The sequence below is a fragment of the Rhyacophila brunnea genome, unplaced genomic scaffold (genome assembly GCF_057557595.1).
Source record: "Rhyacophila brunnea isolate RB1 unplaced genomic scaffold, BYU_Rbru_1.0 scaffold_17, whole genome shotgun sequence".
Taxonomy (NCBI): domain Eukaryota; kingdom Metazoa; phylum Arthropoda; class Insecta; order Trichoptera; family Rhyacophilidae; genus Rhyacophila; species Rhyacophila brunnea.
Window position 1 is genome coordinate 15,260,788 of NW_028232827.1, and position 18,747 is coordinate 15,279,534.

An 18,747-nucleotide genomic window follows, 5' to 3' on the forward strand; every position below is an offset into this window, starting at 1 on the left:
TTATTCAAAATCCTGTTGTAAAGTTATATTAATTTTGTATTTTTATGGAAACCATAGTAGGTCGAGTTGTTTTTTATTGCACCAACGTGTTGAATTAGCAAAAAAATAACATCAATAAATATAGCAATAGATTCATATATTTTCATTTGTTTTCTATTCAATTTAATATGTCAATGGCATATTGTGATGTAAAATCTGCACAATTAATAGTTTTTATTTATTCATTCACTAAGCACAGTATTAATTATTAAAGAAGAAAATAAAACCTAGCACATTACAATTATTAATATAAAACCACGTTACTTAGAATATTCATATTCCCGATATGGCGGTACAGACAGCGTTTCCAATTTAGGGCTTGCGCAGACAGAGCGCGGTCAGGCGGTCTGCGTTCCGCGTTCGGAGTTCGGCGTTCTTTGTACTGTATGGACTTCATACTGTATGGGTACACAGCCGGCGGTCAGACCGCGCCGGTCAATTGGAACGCTAGAGTTCTGGAGTTCTATGCCCGGAATTACAAAGAACGCCGTACCTCCCGTCCAGTCCCGTCATAGGAATTTGAGCAGTCACACAACATAGAGCGAAACCACACGCGGGAGTGAGTACGCAACAGCGGTGCTTTCTCATTTCCACTCGCAGTCGGAATATAGCGGTCTCGCATTATGCAGCGCTTGTGTCAGTACAACGTTTGTAAACAAATGGAACGCTTATTGTTGACCGCCACCTGTCTGCTGTCCCTGAACGTTAGCGGTCAACGGTCGGTTGAACGCAGAACTCCGACCGCTCTCTGTCTGCGCAAGCCCTTACGTTAGCATTTTCATTTTCGGCGGCTATCGACGGTAGTTTATCATATTTACATATTAAGCAGGTAATTTTTATAATAAGTTAACCGTGTAAACTCTCAAAAAGTGGTATGTTTTAATAGCCCCCACTCTTGGCTGTGTTAACTTTTAGAGCAAGTTAGACAGCTTAGACGGCTAACTTATTGTAACAATTATAATACATAAATATGATAAACTACCATCGATAGCTGCTGGTAGCCGCCTTGTGTATAGAATAGAGCCACTTATGGGTTTAGTAGCAGGACATATTTCAAGAAATGCATGCAAGACGCTGAGGACTTCTCAATAATATTATTTTCTTGGCTCGAATTCCTTCGTACTTGCAGTATGTTTAAATACAGAAAACGGATTAATAAGATAGAAATATAAAGTCAGTCGTCACTGACCAAGATTTTGAAGCCGAATTTGATTTATGACTTGATTGACAGTCAGGGTTTAAAATTCTTGGAAATAAATTTCCTTAAATATTACCAAAATTTAATTTGGTTTTCGGTTATGTGATAAACTTCAATGCATTTATACGTTACTATTGAAAGTACCATTTTAAACACGTATTTAAGTGTATCCCATATTTTCCACACTCAAGATTGAAACCCAGGGCTCGAAACGGAACGGAACGCACCGGAGCGCCGTTCCGGCTCGTGAAATTTGTAACATTATCGCTCCGTCTCGTGGAAAAAATATGTTGACCGTCTCAGCTAGATAGGCCATAGAATATAAAATCTGACACTCTTATTTTCATAAAATACACATACGGTTTGATGTCTGTGTAAATATCTTCAGAAAATTTGTCGAGCGCTCCGGTTCGTAAATTTTTCCATTTCGAGCGTTGTTGAAACCTTATTATTTACCACACCCGGAAGGTAACGCATAATTTCTGTGTTCCCTGGTTACAATAGATATTTCTTTGGCGGAAACGAGAAACATATTATTTGAGTTTTAGAATATTTTCCTGATGTTTGGAAATGCTATAGCTTTATTTTTAGCTCTCCTTCCAAAAAAAAAAATCCGCCCTGCTTGCCATGTTTCCCTTTCTAAAATCATTTCCCCCAAAGATGCCGTTCTCTAAAATGACAGATGATTTTTTCGAATTCACTAAAAATATGTACCTACTTACGATTTTCAAAATAAAGGATACAACTGCTTAAACAAAAGATTGTCGACTTAAATAAAGGGCATAAACTATTTTACATACCTACAGACCTACAAACTTATCTGAAGAATGGGATGGGGGAGCCACTTTCGAAAACTACCCAATCAAGACTCGTAACTGGACAAAATCTGACATTTGAATGACATTTTCAAAATGGCATCCTATGGTAGTTCGTAGTTCCATTTTTGACCATTCCACAGATAAGTTTGTAGGTCTGTACTTAGTTACACGTTACTTTTCTTTAGACGCGTGTATTCACGCAGAATCCCTTAATTATATATTTTTACCACTTGAGACATTTATGGTATTTGGGTAGGCGCATGTTCTTTCTTCTTCTTTCTTTCTCATTGTTTTAGGATTGCTGCAGATTGCATTCTCAATAGTTATCTTGAGGAAGGAGTATATGGAATACACTGCGATGACTAATGTATTTTGTAATGCCTGCATATTATCACGTTACGATTTGTGATAGAAATTAAATGAATTAATATGACGTGCATATTAAAATTAACTACATCAGTCATAATACCTGACGGAAACATTTCGTTTTACATTAAAAATTTCACAAGTTAGTGGGCTAATTAATAGGCAATGATGATTAGTGACTAAATCGTGCTGATGATGTAAAAATATACATCATCATGATGGTATTTCGATGACGGAATGCAGAGTCATGCCAATGGTTTAAATGAATTATTTAATTTACAGGTCACATCACCATTATGCAATTTCTTCGATTGTCACATGGCAATATAATATTGTGTTGACTATCGAATAAATTATTATGATTGAAAACGGAAATTAGTATTGCAATGCAGATGGTAATGTTGCTAGCAGTGAAAAAAGTGGGCCTTGCGTGCAAACTTCTGGTCAACAGTTGAATAACTAAACGGCAATTTATTTCAAAACACGTTCGTAAATCGTAACATGACTATATCCGCAGGAAATTGGTGTTAATTTCATTAACCATTATATATTTTCTTTCTATGTTATTTATTCGACATTCAATTCATATCAAAATAACTACCTATCTGATATAAGTATCAAAAGGTCTATGTAACATATCAATATAAATTATTGGAAGACTATATAAAAATGGTTTTCTAGTTACGCACCTTACGCTATAACCACCCGAAAATGGTAAGCAAGCAGTGATGGAATAATTAGTGGGATTAAAGAGGCACAAGTGACATATTATGGTGTACAATAATAGTTAAGAACTGTTTTCACGTCGTTCTATACTTAATTCAACTATTTGGATTCCAGCATACGGCATGTCTCTTTCTGTTAAACTTACGGAGATAATTCGGAGACTTGATATTTTGTAGGTACCTACCCAGATCTGAACCCAATTACAATGTAAATGAAGTGGTCTAGATTTTTCGTTAATAAGTCACAACCTCTAGACACGATAGTCACATAATGATTCTTCTTAAATGTGTCCCATTGTATCGACAATTTCGTTTCAACATTTAAACCCAATCAATCTTAATTTTCGTCGCAATCGTGCCTCAATGGTGTGCAACGAACAGATATTTCTCTTGGCTAAGCATCTTCCTAGTCTTCTTAATATAGGTTAGTATTTTTGGAAATTTGTTTTTATATTATTTTTTATTTAAATGTCTTACATCTTGTATCTTCAATATTTTTTTTTTTTTTTTTTTGTGATTTTACCGAGGCTTTGACTGCGACTCGCTGTCATATCGCCTCTTCTCTTCTAGAAGGGGATCCTTCGATCAGGTCCTCACTCCTATTCTGTTAAATGGCTTTATAATTATTTTGTCTAGCTCTTCCGTCTTTCTTTCTTTCTTCTTTAGACGCCAGTGTTTTATGCACCAGAATCGCTCTCCTCCGTATCCATCCCTTCTGTATTTTCGATACATCGTGTAATCATTGAATTTCAGATAGTCTAATTCAGACCTCAGCCAAGTCTCTGAGATTAATGCTATTGAAATTTTTTGTCTTATTAAGTAGAGTTCTATATCATCCTTTTTTTGCTTCATACTTCTGGCATTCCATTGTAAAATCCTAATTTGTTTTTTATTATCCATTTTGCTCCAGAACCTCCCCTAGAATTTCCTTTAAGTGTCCTTCTTTGAATTGTTTGCATACCCAGTCCACTGCTTTAATTATTAGTTGTTTAATGATCTGCTGCCAGTCTCCCCCTTTCAGCAAGACTTTCATAATTTCTCCCATCGCGTTTCAACAACATTTCTTACCATACTTAAATGCATTCAAAATTTGTGGTCTTATAATTTTGAACACGAGTTTGGTAATAGTAGTAGTCAATATTATATTATTGTAGTTTAATATTGATTTTTTGGAACCCAAGTTGATCCCATGCATGTAACGATTTTTTGTACCATAAGCACCCAGTTCATATTATCATTATCTACAACATAATATACAAAAGAGTTTGGACTGTGCAAAGAGGATTTCATAATATAAAATCTTTGTATTAAATACAGCACATGACGGTGATCCATGAACGTATTTAGTATGGTTGAATTGGTAGCCATGGATAAATTATTATTTTATTAATAACGTTTTGGTATGCCAACTAAAGATATTATAACCTACTGTTATTCACTATTTTATGTGATTGCTCATCAACCACTAGTAATAATAATGTATCATTATGTAAAAATCTTGCTTCATGCTTGCAACACTAGGGGGTTAATCCCAGCGACACGCTGGCAAATAATTATTACATAGTACAAATGTGTAAACTGGCTACATATTATGAATCTGCAATGCGAAATGATTTGCAGAAATTTTGATCATAACATTTGGTAACATTTTTTAAACTTCACTATTATAATAATTATAGTACTCTTCGATATTATAATAATTATAGTACAATACAATATAATTTTGATCCCTTCAAAAATGTTACTTATCGAGACTGGCAAGTTGATAGCTCTTGCATAGCTGCCGCGTTGCCAGGGAGCCTCAAGTTAAACTTGTCGGTCTCTACCTACCTATATTATGATTTTACTCAAAATTTGTAATAAACATATAATAATACAATATTGATTGATTCAAAATAAAAAAAATATTCCTGTAGGTACTGAAGTACTATAATTGTTATACCTTTGTACTATATCAGCATTGAACAAGATGGCAACACTGATGTTCCGTCTTCATATAAAGTTGTCTGCTATATTTTCTACCTGCGCATCTATTTTAGACACAAGACTGCTTTCGGCCGCTACGGCAGCTATCTAGGGCAGGTTTGTATCGAAGTATTAGCACTTATTGTAACAATTGCAATAAGTTAGTTGTAATTGTTACAATAAGTGCTATGTTTTAACAGCACGTCTCTTGGCTATGCTAAATTTTAGAGCGAGATTGACAGTTTTGACTGTTTATAGTGTTTAGACGGCTAACTTATTGTAATTGTTACAATAAGTGTTAATATTTCGATACAAACCTACCCTATATAGTTGCCGTAGCGGCCGAAAATAGTCTTGTGTATATAATAGATGCGCTGATAGCCAGTCTATTGTACGTATATAAAAAAATAACACTTTTGGGAAAACACAATTTAAGATTTTTCGGTCATGGTATATTAATTAACTCATTTTATGTAAAAATTGTTCACACGACACACTGATTCTGAAGTATAGATAATATTATTATCTATGGATAGCTTCTCCAAAAGAGATGACGAAAAAATGTACTATTATTATAATCAAATTGATTTCATTACAAAATTTATATGGCGTGTGCCATTCGTTTAGGTCGTCAGTGTTTCAACATAGATACATAATAATATTTTATTGAAATTATTAAGACCGCATATCAAATTTGAAATTATACATCCACTGGGATTAATTTGCATTTGTATTTGGATGTTGTATAATCGATTAATAGGTTTTTTTATACGCATTTAAATTTCGAATAAGCCGCATAACGCGACGGGGCATCTCAATCAATGAAATCATGCGTCATAGGAATTATTTAAAACCGTGGAAAGATTTGCTTATCTATCAGACTATTATAAATATTATAATATATAAACGGCATAAACTGTCAAGAAAACCACGTAGCTGACCAGTGACGTCCTGTGGGGGTAGGTAGGTCATGCACTGCATAGGAACGGCACACTATAATGGGCGGTGATTGAAAGAACTAATACATAATACGTATTCATGAAAATCTTTTTTGAAAAAATACGACACTCGATGGGACTTGAACATGACGTAACCACTGCAAAAACCGTAATGAAAACAATTTGATAAGTATTTCGTGTAATAACTACTTGTTAAATTCGTCGTAGTTAAGTATGATGCCTGTAGTTTAATTGGTAAAACAAATCCAATCTTGAAGCATATATATAATAAAAAACATTCCGATTCTCTCTCCTGCGATTCCTCTCCGTATTTTTCCCCGACGCCAAAGGGCTGTTTGTTAGTAGTAGGTACCTACTTGTGTTATGTTATGTTATGTTCTCGCAGAATATTTCACTTTGAAAAAATGAGTTTATATTTTTCTGTTTTGTGATTTACCTCTAAAGGCTCCAAAAAATCAATTAATAAAACTTACTAATTTAATTTAAAAAATATAACGCTGTCTTAAATGCTAAGTAGGTACCTACCTACACTTCTTGTTTTGAGTTTTAAAAATCACATTTTAGTTAAATATTTCAGTCAGATAATTATAGAAAATGTCAAGTTAACATAATATTAGGCATAGAGATGACTTTAATTTCATGATAATCTGGAAAAGACTTTTACCTTCATCATTTAATTTATCATTCAGTCCATAGGGGTCTGCTTATGAAGGGGTCATGGGCTATGACCACTTTAGCCTTATGGTAAATCCAGGCCTGGGTGCAATATAAAATACTATTTAGTATCCACAATATTCGTAAATTACCATTTTCATTCTTGTAGAGAATGTGGACATCCACAATGTAGAGGTAAATTTCTATTATAACAACATTTGACATAATTTATATGACAATGTGTTTGTAGTTCAAATATATATTTTTTTTAAATATAGGGCATTGCAAAAAGACAATGGAATGGTGTGAATCAAACTTCTTTTCTAATCGTGCATCTCACAAACTTCAAAATTACCTGACAATATAATTTGTTTCTCATCGTTCACCGTGAAAATGTCACTAGAGGAAAACGCCTAGAATATACAATAAAAGGAAATTAGGTACATCATTACTGAACTCAAATGCGATTTTCATGAAGTTTTTATTACTTACCACAAGGGGTGAAGGCAATCTAAAGTAGGTGCGGATTATTATTTTAATTTTATCTCATATAAAACAGAAAAAAATAGGTGACTAACTATGTAAACCCAAAAACTGTACACATTGGATGACAAGACTAAATTAATTCATTATTTAAATAAGTATTGTAAAGAATCCGGTTGTATTAATTATCTGTTTTGGCGCCAATTATGATTCCACAGCAGGATTTAAATTTAATACAGTCATAATATTACAATACTTTTTCTTGTATGAAGACAAGTGTTTGTATTGTCACATCAAAAATAATGTATTGACTATCTCTGCAAAATTAATTTAATACTTACCTGGATATTTTCACGGTGTGTCAACGCAACATTGGATTGATTGGTGACGTGTGACTTGAGATTCGCTTATGTAAAAGATCTAACACAACATACCTGCGTACCGGTAATAATAATTGGAGAAAGTAACGTTTTTTATTTGATATCTGACGCATGAGTATCGATCGAGTGACCATATGTAATTTATGATTAACTTATTGATAGTAATTAAAATTACTTGCATGCATAGATATTATTACCACCACGAGCCGCACCCGTTTTTTCGACGTAATCCGTGATGTAACAAATATTAGAACCCTTTCAATGTTGTGTTGGAAGTGTCACATGTCCCGTAGCAGGCAGGCTATACGCAGCAGGCAGTTATCGAAGGGCGGCAAATTTAAGAAAAATAATGAATCACCGAATATTTTTTTCGATTAATAAATTCATCTGATCTGTGAGAGATATCCCCAAAATCATTTTGATAACACATAATATTTAGAGTAATATTACATCAACAATCAGTATTTTTTTTTGCTCAGAACCACACAGATATTACTTTGGTAAATGACATAATAATCAAACAAACATTACTATTTTTTTTAATATTAATAATAACCCATGTCCTTGTTTTTTCGTACAAGTGGTTGTTGGTAATTTTGAACAATCACAAACACCCAGGTTTTGAGAAATCACATACATATGTTAAGTCCTCACCAGGATCTAACCAAGGGCCTCCGGATGGAAGGCCAGCGCCTTACACACTGCACCACGGTAGCCGCCTTACTAATTAAAATTATGAAAAAGATTAAAAAACATCTAGATGCCAATGAGATTTTATTGAAAGAGTAATTACTAATTAGAGTATGACTATGGGGCGGGATTTTCAGTTGGTCTAAAAGCGGTACTTTGTCTAGGGTCATCACTGGTCCCAAGAACTTACGATGACTTAGTTTGCATGCACTAGTAGAGTGTGCGAGTGTGTAACAATATACCCACATCTGCGATGTTTCGTGGCGCTACATCCCAAGGCGGGACTTGACCTCTACGTTGACTCATGTCCCTCGCAATAATTTTATTCTCTAGTTGTCAGGCCTTCCCATGCATTTCCAATCTTCTCCCAGGCAGTCAGCCCACCCCTTTTTTGGTCTGCTCCTCACACTCTTCCTCGGAGGCACCCACACGCATTGTTTTTGAACTCTATACTTTATACTTGCTGAACTTAATGACTAGATAATATATTTTCTAATACGTCATTAATAATAATTTAATAATTTTATTACTGGCGGAAAACAGAGACATGTTTATATAGAGCCGTGTTTCTTGCGTATAACGCACAGTATAACCAATTCAACATCAATTTTATTATTATTAACTTAACTATGAAACGTTATAGTACCATCATGTTGCTTCTTAATACATTCGGCTACCAAATTTAAATACAACATTTACTACTAAATTAATTTAAAATAATGACTATTAACTTTATATTTAACACAAAAACAATAAATTTCAGCAACACGTGCTCACAGTTTTTAAATGAATGTAGTCATTCAAATCAATATTTACCGGCGACGAGTACAAACAATATTTAATTTAGCCGTCGAAATTATATCTTACTCTAACGCACATTGCGGAGATATAAGCGTGCCGAATGCTTTGTCACTCGCACTTATGCTTCGTTTTTGTTCAGGCCTTGGCTGAAGTCGTAATTTCCTTCAATTTAAATCGAATCTAAGCGAAAACAATACAAACGCCGTTTGTCACTAGTATGACATGTATACAAAATACAGTGATCGTATTTTTCTGGTTGATACTCGGTATTTACTTGTTTCGCGGATTGTGTAGAATGTAGATTGACTCTAAGGTTACTTCTCTACTCTAGCAACAAATCTGATTAAATATTATTGTTGCTGGGCAACAAATTGAATTATGGTCGCCCTATTTTTATTGATAGTCTATCAATCGATAAAAAATTGTTACTTGTACTTGCAACTGTCGAGATCATGAGATAACATCTTTTAGACGATTAAGCTATTTGAAAAATATTTAAAATTGATGTATACGGAAGCATGCACAGTTGACAATAATTATACTTCCGTAACCTACTCATGTAGCTACTTGTATTACATACATGATCATGTTTATGTGCTCATGATAAAAATGTGTTAAATAAAGTTTTTGGCTCGTGATGATTTCATAGCGTGAAAAACTTTTTGTACGAAAACGCAATGGTACGGATCATAATAAAAAAAAACATACATAAAGCCTCAATTACATTGAGCTTCTTTACGAGCTGTTTGTTGGCGAATTTATAATCTGCCTGTAAAGTCGCCCAGTGTAATCATCGAACATGTTAGCTTGTTCGATGATTACACTGGGCGACTTTACAGGCAGATTATAAATTCGCCAACAAACAGCTCGTAAAGAAGCTCAATGTAATTGAGGCTTAACTCAAAATTACAGAATTATTTAAAATACAAGTCTGTTTCTCATTAAATTTAATCTTATTACGCTGAATTAAAACATAGGCCACAATTAATATGTAGGAGAAAGGGTTGTACCATGGGGCATTTTTTAAAATTTTTAAATTATTGTACATTCATCTTCTGTTCGAGTAACACAACCTTTTAGCTCTGCATAGGCAGTAACTATATGTAGCTTTTAGCTAACAATCATTAAATTTATGCTATCATCAATGTGTATATCACTACTCACCGTTGAACCAGTTGGTTAATTTTGTACAACTTGTGGTTGCACCTTGGGACAATAATGACAAACTAATTTTTCTAAGCAATATAGATCTATTTTTTTTAACAAATTATTTGTTAGATTGCTTACCTACTTAAATAATGCTGCGACAGTACTACATAGGAAAATATCGATAATTATGCTTACCTTGTTTTTATATGTTTCGGTAATGATAGCTAAATTTTACTTTGAAGGTAGCACAAAAGTAAATTGAGACTTGACGCTTCAAAGAATAAAAAACTAAAATGGCTTGGTGAGCAAATAGAGAACATAGTTGCCAATATAATATGAGATTTCTACTGTCGCTGCTATAGTGGTTTAATAATTTATAGAGCAATTGTCCCAATGTAAAACCGTCCCAAGGTACAACCCTTCCCCTATGTATTGCAGTGGTGGACTTAGGAATGTAAAGAACCGATGTAGGTACTGACTAATTTTGAGGCTACCCACAACAAAAAATAAAAAAGACACTATAAATTCCATTTTTTTAAATTACAATTTGCCTTAATACGCAAAACAAGTTAATTGGTACCTCGTAAAAATATCAATGTACCTATCTGTTTCCTATGTATGTAATCTTCGACTAAAAATAATACGAAGGCACTATTATTGAAGATGATGGTGATAATACATGTAATGGGATCATTGGTTTATTTAATATGCAGCTAAACCCACGATGGCCACGTAGCTTAAGTGTTGGCCTTTCGCGTCGTGGGTCCCAGGTTCGAATCCTGGGTCTGGCAAGTACACATATTGTTTTTCAATTTGTGTATGAGTCAGAGTATGGACCTAATAGGTTGAGCAAGTGGCTGACATCCATTTCTCGTAAAAACAAAATCTGTCAATACAAACCTCCACTCTGTAGAGGCCCATATGATCCTATTACTATTAGGATCGGACATGGTCGGAGGATGATATGCTTCCATTTAATGTTAGTTGTAGATTAGGTATGCTTTGAGTAATATCCTTTTTAATCAATCTTCTGACGAATTGATTGTGACAAATGCGCCAAAGAAAATTGCCTCTGCACTTTTGTCATCAGTCAAAAGTCAGCGAACCTAAGTATTTCACAACGAAACTATCTGAATTTCTAATCTTGTCTATCTAAAAACCGAAGGAAGTCATTAATAATTACTTATTAAGAATCGGGAAACTATACGAGCGATGTGACAACGCCGGCAATACAATTAATAATCATTTTATTATTCTCCAGCGACTACATCAAGATCCACCCTAGCAGGCACAACAACACAGTCTCCCATCGAGACGACCAGCAGACGTGGATTCCGCATTGGAGTCCGGCGAAGGCCTTCCATCCTGTCGACTGGTGGATTGAGGACCACCACGGAACCTGGGACTACTACTGTTGAGCAGACTACTGTCATAGAAACAACCCCAGAGAGTGTCGATGCCGTACAAGGTAAGAAGTAAAACATACATTTATGTAGTTAATAAATTTAAATAATGTTGAAATATATACCTATGTATCATTCGTTTTTAAAATAGTTTGAGAGGATTGAATCTATTACGAAGTAGCAAGAAGGTGTCAAACATACGTATGTACTATACTATAGTAGGGTGAAGGCGATCAGAAATACTGATGTTCATGATTTATGTGATGAAATAGTAAAACAAAATTTTAAAATATTCGAAATCTTGCATTTAGTTATCGGGTAATTAATTATTATTAACATTCTATTTTTAAAATTTGCCATATGCAATAAAACATATAAAAATTACAACGTACGTACCTACTAAAATTGTTTTTTAACAAAAGAAAAATAATTATGTAGGTATCTACTTAAAATCACATTTGCAATCTATCATCTGCTAGCAAAAAAAAATACAACATAATTTTGGATGGCAGAATATTTTCATTAAGCAGATCTGATCGTTTTTACCCCACCCTCATCCCAGTGACGTCATATGAGGGTAGGCAGGTCGTGCATTGCTCAGGGACGACACATTATTAAGGTTGGAAAATAAAGGAATGAAAGACAATTTAATACAGCTTATGAGAATAGTAGTTTCGTCTAATAGAGAATTTTTGCGCAGGCCTACTCTATTAATGTCAGTAGATACAATTATGCAGTCCAAATGTTGATAACATTTATCGCATTGCTGTGCATTTACGATAGGCGAGAATAATGTTTCCTCTTTTTTTTAACTTCCTGCGCGGTAAAGTTTGAACAGATTTTTTTGTCATGCACTGCATCGATGAAAGACATCAATATTCTAATCTGAAAATTTATAATTCCGTTTTCGTTTCATTAGTCTAAAATTAATGAAATATTTTGGACTTGAGATTCGGGTTACCTACCAATAAAATCAACAATATAATATCTTATATGTAAATATTAATGATTATTGTCCGAAGTCAAGATACCTTTTATATAAAAACAATTTGCATATTTTTTGTGAATTGGCATGGGAAATATTTTAAAGTGTATTTATTTAAAAAAAAAATGATGCGCGGAAAAGTCTATTTCTTGTGCGGCAGTATAACTTATAGTGGAAAATCAATTGGGATACCATTTGAGGCTAGAATTTGAATAGGGCGGTATTGTAATTCTGTTGCTTCTCCCCCTCCTATATTAATTTGTTTTTTCAGGTCACCATGATCAAGAACCACACTCATCAATTCAACAGGTTCATGAAAAAGAAACGTCAAAAGGCACCATAGAAGCAACGGACATGAAGAGAATAAAAATCCAAAAGAGGCCTTTGACAAATGGCTCCAGGCCAAATCTACTGGCCCTGCCGGAGAACCAGAGTGTCACGGAGACGGCTGAACAACTGCTCGTGAAGGAGGTGGACAGGATCAACACGGAGAAGATTTACCACTCTGTTATCAAGGATGACCACACACTCGTGCAGGAGGAGAAGATTTTTGAAAACAAGAGGGGACAATCAAAGTTTGAAGGTTAGAAACTCTTACTTGCAATAAGGGAAATCCAATATGTATTAGACTAGAGACATCTAGAGATGAAATTAATAATAGTTATGCAACTGAAGTACGTCTCAATTATTTTTTGATATTTGCTACTGGTTTTTGTGGTTTGAATCATGATAGGTACTAGTAATAGGTACCTATCTCGATTCATAGCTAGCGTCACGACTCTTTCCAAAATTTTAATCTTAACGTGCTTGCACTTTCCAATAATTTAATAAAATATTTTTTTTATTTATGAGTAATTCACAAGATTTAAGAATGTAACATTCTTTATTGATCATACATAAACATACTTATTACAATTTTTTTTTTCTAATAGTCAATGTTTTGAAGTGTTTCCAATAAATAATATTACTTACATTCTTAACCGGATGTATGCGACAAGTGCATTGACATATTCTACAATTCCATGCAAGCAAAACCGGCCATAGAAAATAAACGTGTAAACACACTGTACTATTCACTCATTATACCCCACCCCAGCCCTGGTCGATTGTTTTAAATAAACTAATCCATTGTACACACACTGCCATCTTTTGGAATCATGGTGAAATACTTAACGTAAAATTAACCCAATGTTTACGGGCTCTTTTAATTAACGTGTTAATTTGCATTTGAAAAGCAATTAGCAAAAACACAATTTTGTGCGGCCCGTAAGCATTGGGTTAAGTGATTTTTAAAATCTTTGCTATTGCGGAAACGAATTATTGAAGATTTATTTCATTGATAAAAATAGTCATTAAAATATAATATATAATAATAAAGTAAAATTTCTAATTATTATTTTTAGATAACTACGAATTTTAAATCATCAACCACATTTCTATCACACTCTCCAGTTGTATCTATAACATTGTAACTACTTCTCAATTACCTGACCAATATCTAATTAGAGTTTTATCTTTAGTTTGTAATGCAATATCATTTTGTTGTTTCTTATTTAACAGACATAAATGGAGACGTGTCAGCCGATGTAGCAGTTGCGGCGCACCAGCTGCTTTCTGCCCCACTTCCGACTATTCCATCGTATGCCTCGGATGGAGAGAGCGACACCCACATTGATGAGATACATTTCACCAGAGCATACCTAATGGCATCTTCATCATCTCCAATTGTTAGCCCAAATGGTAAAAAAAATCAAATGTGACATCAAATGAAAACCCCATATACTTAATAATTACACTAATGAAGAGTGACTTTCGAAGGAGGTAGGCTATGGGGTCTGAAAAAATAGTGCACACTTTGTCAGTCATGCTAATTAATTTTCATAGAATTTTGAATACAAATTGCAGATGGTATCAGTAAGTTTTTTAAATCTAATAAATAAAATGGAAGAGAAAAGTTTTTTTTAATTGTTTAATTATTGAAATGCTTTGATTTTGGGAGTATGACTTTCAATCTTTCATACAATTAGCCGAAAAAAATTCAATAAGTGGTGCCTCATACATAATATTATTATATTGTACATTCAATAATAAATTTCGTGTCAATTACAGAAACCTACCACTGCTTAATTGAGGAAATACAATAAGGGATTCTAATTATCTTTATTATGATATTAAGTTCTCTGATTTAAAATTTCTATTACTTACCGATTTCAATATCTACATTGATTTTGCTTTTCTATAAAATAGTGGTTTTCCAGATAGAATGACATTATCGAATACTACAGTGACATCTATGGACACTAATAGCAACCAACTTCAATAAAAAAAAACTACAGATGGAACTGTCAAAGTTATTAAAAGATTGCTGATATCCATTATTTTCATTACAAAAATGGTGTATAATATATATTTATTTACTAGTGTTAAAAAAACTTCCAGTTTAGCATAATTGTTTGCTTAATGAACAATAAATTATTTGCTTTTATTTTAATGTTACATACTAAATAATAATATTAGTAGCTTAAAAGATGTTTATTATGAAAATTAAAACTAAATGTAGGGGCTTTTGCTGATCGAATGATAATGATCATAATAGTTAAATTTAGTGCGGTGTTTTTCATCTTCTTTTGTATTAACGACACACTTTAAAACCAGTTAGGATTTTGTTACATTGTAAAATATTGCTTGAGATAATTACACACGTTTCCAATTGCGACACGCAGGTTTAATATATTATGACAGTGTTAAGAATAGGATTTTAGTACCTACCTAGATAAATTATGTACTACCTTAAACCTCGCTAAAACAAACAAAATCACCCTCAAGATGGCGATAAAGAGTAGTTTGATGTTTGAAAAAGATGTTTCCAACTTGCTATAATACTATTAATTCAAATGCATTGACAAGCACTCTGAAGAATCAGATTGATGAACGTAACAGCTCGCTAATTCTTATTATAGTCAGCTATTTTATGATCATCCATCTAATGTCTGTTTTCAGATTTCGTATCGACTCCAGATCGATCACGCAACAAATTCGTTTTCCAAAATAAGAATCGCAGAATATCAACAACTGTCGCCCCACGAATTGTTTACACTGCAACTACTCATGCCCCGGTTTTGAGAAGAAGGAAACCTGAAAAGCCGGAGCCTTTCGAAAAAATCAATCCGGTTGTAAAGACGTACAGGAAGTTTGTCGATTATGAATACTATGACGATGATGATGTGAGAGTCGTTGCCAAGAATCCCAATGAACAAAAAGTCGTAGTTCATGGAAAAGGTAAGGATTTAACAAGCTTTATTACATACGTAATTTGGAATGAATATTACATTCTTATACGTTGTCCATCGCTCCCACATCCTCAAGCAGGCCCCCAGGCCAGGATCTTTGGTGGGCCCCTCTACCTATCGCTAAGTTTAAAGGCAGTGTGACACTCTACAGTAGCGTTTTCTAAATATGGTGTTCGAGGTAAAATTAAGGGTATTCAGTGTATTTTTTTTATCTTTGAAAACATCCACTTAAATTATGGAATTATTGTCAAGTACCAACACTTAATAATCAAAAATTATATCGCACAACCACATAATTTTGAAGGAAAATTGTCCCGCAGGTGATTTTTTTTACTATTAGAGGAAATTTGTGATGTGTTTTTATCTCACTTATCTGGTCTACCTGGTACACCGGGCCCCCAGGCTGGAGCTCGACCCCCCTCTTATGGGGGCCATGGCCTTGTGTCTCATTTCATTGAAAAAAAAAATATATAATACTTTAAGGATAGAATGCCGTCTAGGTTTAAGCAGAAGATTTGATTCAAAACCACAAAAAGATGGCCACCAATGTTAGTGGGATTTGAGATAACACTTCGGACTCGTAGTTTTTAGTAAATTTCGGCTTGATTTATATGGTGCACATTGCTAAGTTGGTAAAGCACATTGGAGTGACATGGAATAAGAAGATATTACAATGTGTCTAAATTGAATAATAGGGGTACCTAAAAAATAGCTATTATAAATTTGATTTCGTTATTTAAATGTATTTTCCTTTACAGGTTCAATTCAGTGCTTAGACCAAGGCAACTTCCCCCATCCAGATTCATGTAAAATGTTCATATCGTGTGCCAAGATGGAGAGTGGATTGGTATACGGTTGGGCGTACACGTGCCCTAAGGGCCTAAGCTACGATCCAGTCGGCGGCATTTGCAACTGGTCGGCAGGATTAGGTTGTGAAGATTAGATTTAAACGTTGTTATGTTGGTGTGACTGATAGTAGGTATGTTATGGGATTGTGCAGATTTGAGTGAACTTTTGGGGAAACAGGATTATTATTGACCCAATGTTACATGGATATCTTCATGGATTCAACAAATTATTAACAATCCTGTTTTCGGACACTTAGGTGGTCATTTGTCAGTTTCATTTTTCTTTCTAATGGTTCGAGTATGAGCAGGTCAGCCACCCTACTAGAGTAGAAATTAGAAACCAACTTCATGTTCTCTTACAAAAAGTTCACTACATAATTAGTTGCAGTATAATTTGGCTGGAGTGTTATAGAATGAGTGTAAAAATTAGTTATATGAAAACAAGTGTATTTGTTAATTTGTATTTATTATGAAGTAAAGTGGATGTTTGATGAGTGCAAGATTTGCAGATATCCGAGATGTTACCGTTAATTGAAAAAATTATGTGTTACCGACGTGAAAACCGTAAAATATTAATTTAAACCTTTTAAACACTGTCAGATATACTTTTTTCGGAATAAAATGCATAGTTTCTTTTGAAACATCATCAGAATGGTTATATAACCGCATGCATTAACTAATCAAGCAACATATTTAAAAAAAACAATGTTAAGTATATAAATGTACACAGATAAAACTATCAATTTAAATAAGGAAAAATTACATATTATAGCGGGGATTCTGGTAATAGTTACAAAATAACCAACATTACAAGAGAGCCATAAATTTGATAATACATAAGAATATGAAGTCAAAAGGTGGTTGTTTTAAGTTTATGTAACTATTGTAGTTTACATATAATTTTTCGATCAATTGTCGTCGTAACAATTTAAAGTTGAAGGTTTTCTAACATGACAAATTTGTTTTTCATAATAGAACATACATCAAATGCTTTGAGCACCTACAGCCAATTGTAATAGTTGTGTGACATCAACTAATATGTAATGCAAAAAATCAATTATGACAAATATCAGATAGAACATACATATTGCCAGAATACCCGCAAAATGCAGAAATACTGCTCTATAATGGCACATTGAGAGTTTTAAATTAGTTGTTACCAATGGAATTAAAACTCCTCAAAATGTACTCCATTTAATCTTTCTTCTAAGTAAATTGTGATTTTTCTCTTTATTATCACAAATTTGTATTTTGTATTTTTATAATTATGTTTGTGATATCTCCATAGTAATGTAGAGAAAAGATTTTTTTTACATAATATAACTTTCATATTATTTATAATTATCATTCTCTTGAAAAAAATATTTTTACCTAAAAATATATTTCCAATTGTAAATACCTACACTATTCATTTTGTTTCAATGACATAATATATTATTATCGTAATAATTTTGATAGGAATGATTACTCACTATGTAGGTATGTTTTATTTTGATGTTATAAAAATGTTAACAAAATACTGAATCTCTGGTCAAGTAAAGAATCATGTATGATGTGGAAAAAAGTGCCTTATAACCCATAGAATTATGAATGTCAATGTCGTTACAACTAGAGATATGTATTACATTTTCATGTATTTGAAAATGCAATACATATTATACTATTTGGATTATACTTAATGTATGTCTATATCTGGAGAAATAAATGTAATTTTATATAAAACGCGTATTTTATTATTCGTAATTAATACGTAATAAATTCTGTTATTTTTATAATGATAATGTAAGTAAATCAGGATAAGGAAATACTTAGAACGCTTGTAATTTGTCCATGGAAAAGGTTTATCTTTCTGGGAATTATCTTTGGGCCTCAATCCTGCTTGCCAAACATCCTTCTAAAATGGTGATGTTTTTGGAGTTTGATACTTTCGAAACCAGGATGAGTTGTTTACATGTTAAAAATTTTGACTGGCTGAAAAAATTCCTAACTAAGCT

At 33.3% G+C, this 18,747-nt stretch overlaps 1 protein-coding gene across 1 annotated transcript in view; it reads left to right on the forward strand.

The window, feature by feature from the left end:
* The window catches only part of Cht6 (Chitinase 6), a 214,110-nt gene extending 195,639 nt beyond the window's left edge, over positions 1-18,471 (forward strand). The window contains exons 21-25 of the mRNA XM_085944772.1: positions 11,489-11,695; positions 12,887-13,198; positions 14,176-14,355; positions 15,616-15,894; positions 16,664-18,471. Of these exons, the coding sequence (XP_085800898.1) occupies positions 11,489-11,695; positions 12,887-13,198; positions 14,176-14,355; positions 15,616-15,894; positions 16,664-16,848 (1,163 nt within the window). The 3' untranslated portion in view covers positions 16,849-18,471. The remainder of the gene's footprint in view (positions 1-11,488; positions 11,696-12,886; positions 13,199-14,175; positions 14,356-15,615; positions 15,895-16,663) is intronic.
* Positions 18,472-18,747: the final 276 nt, after the last annotated feature.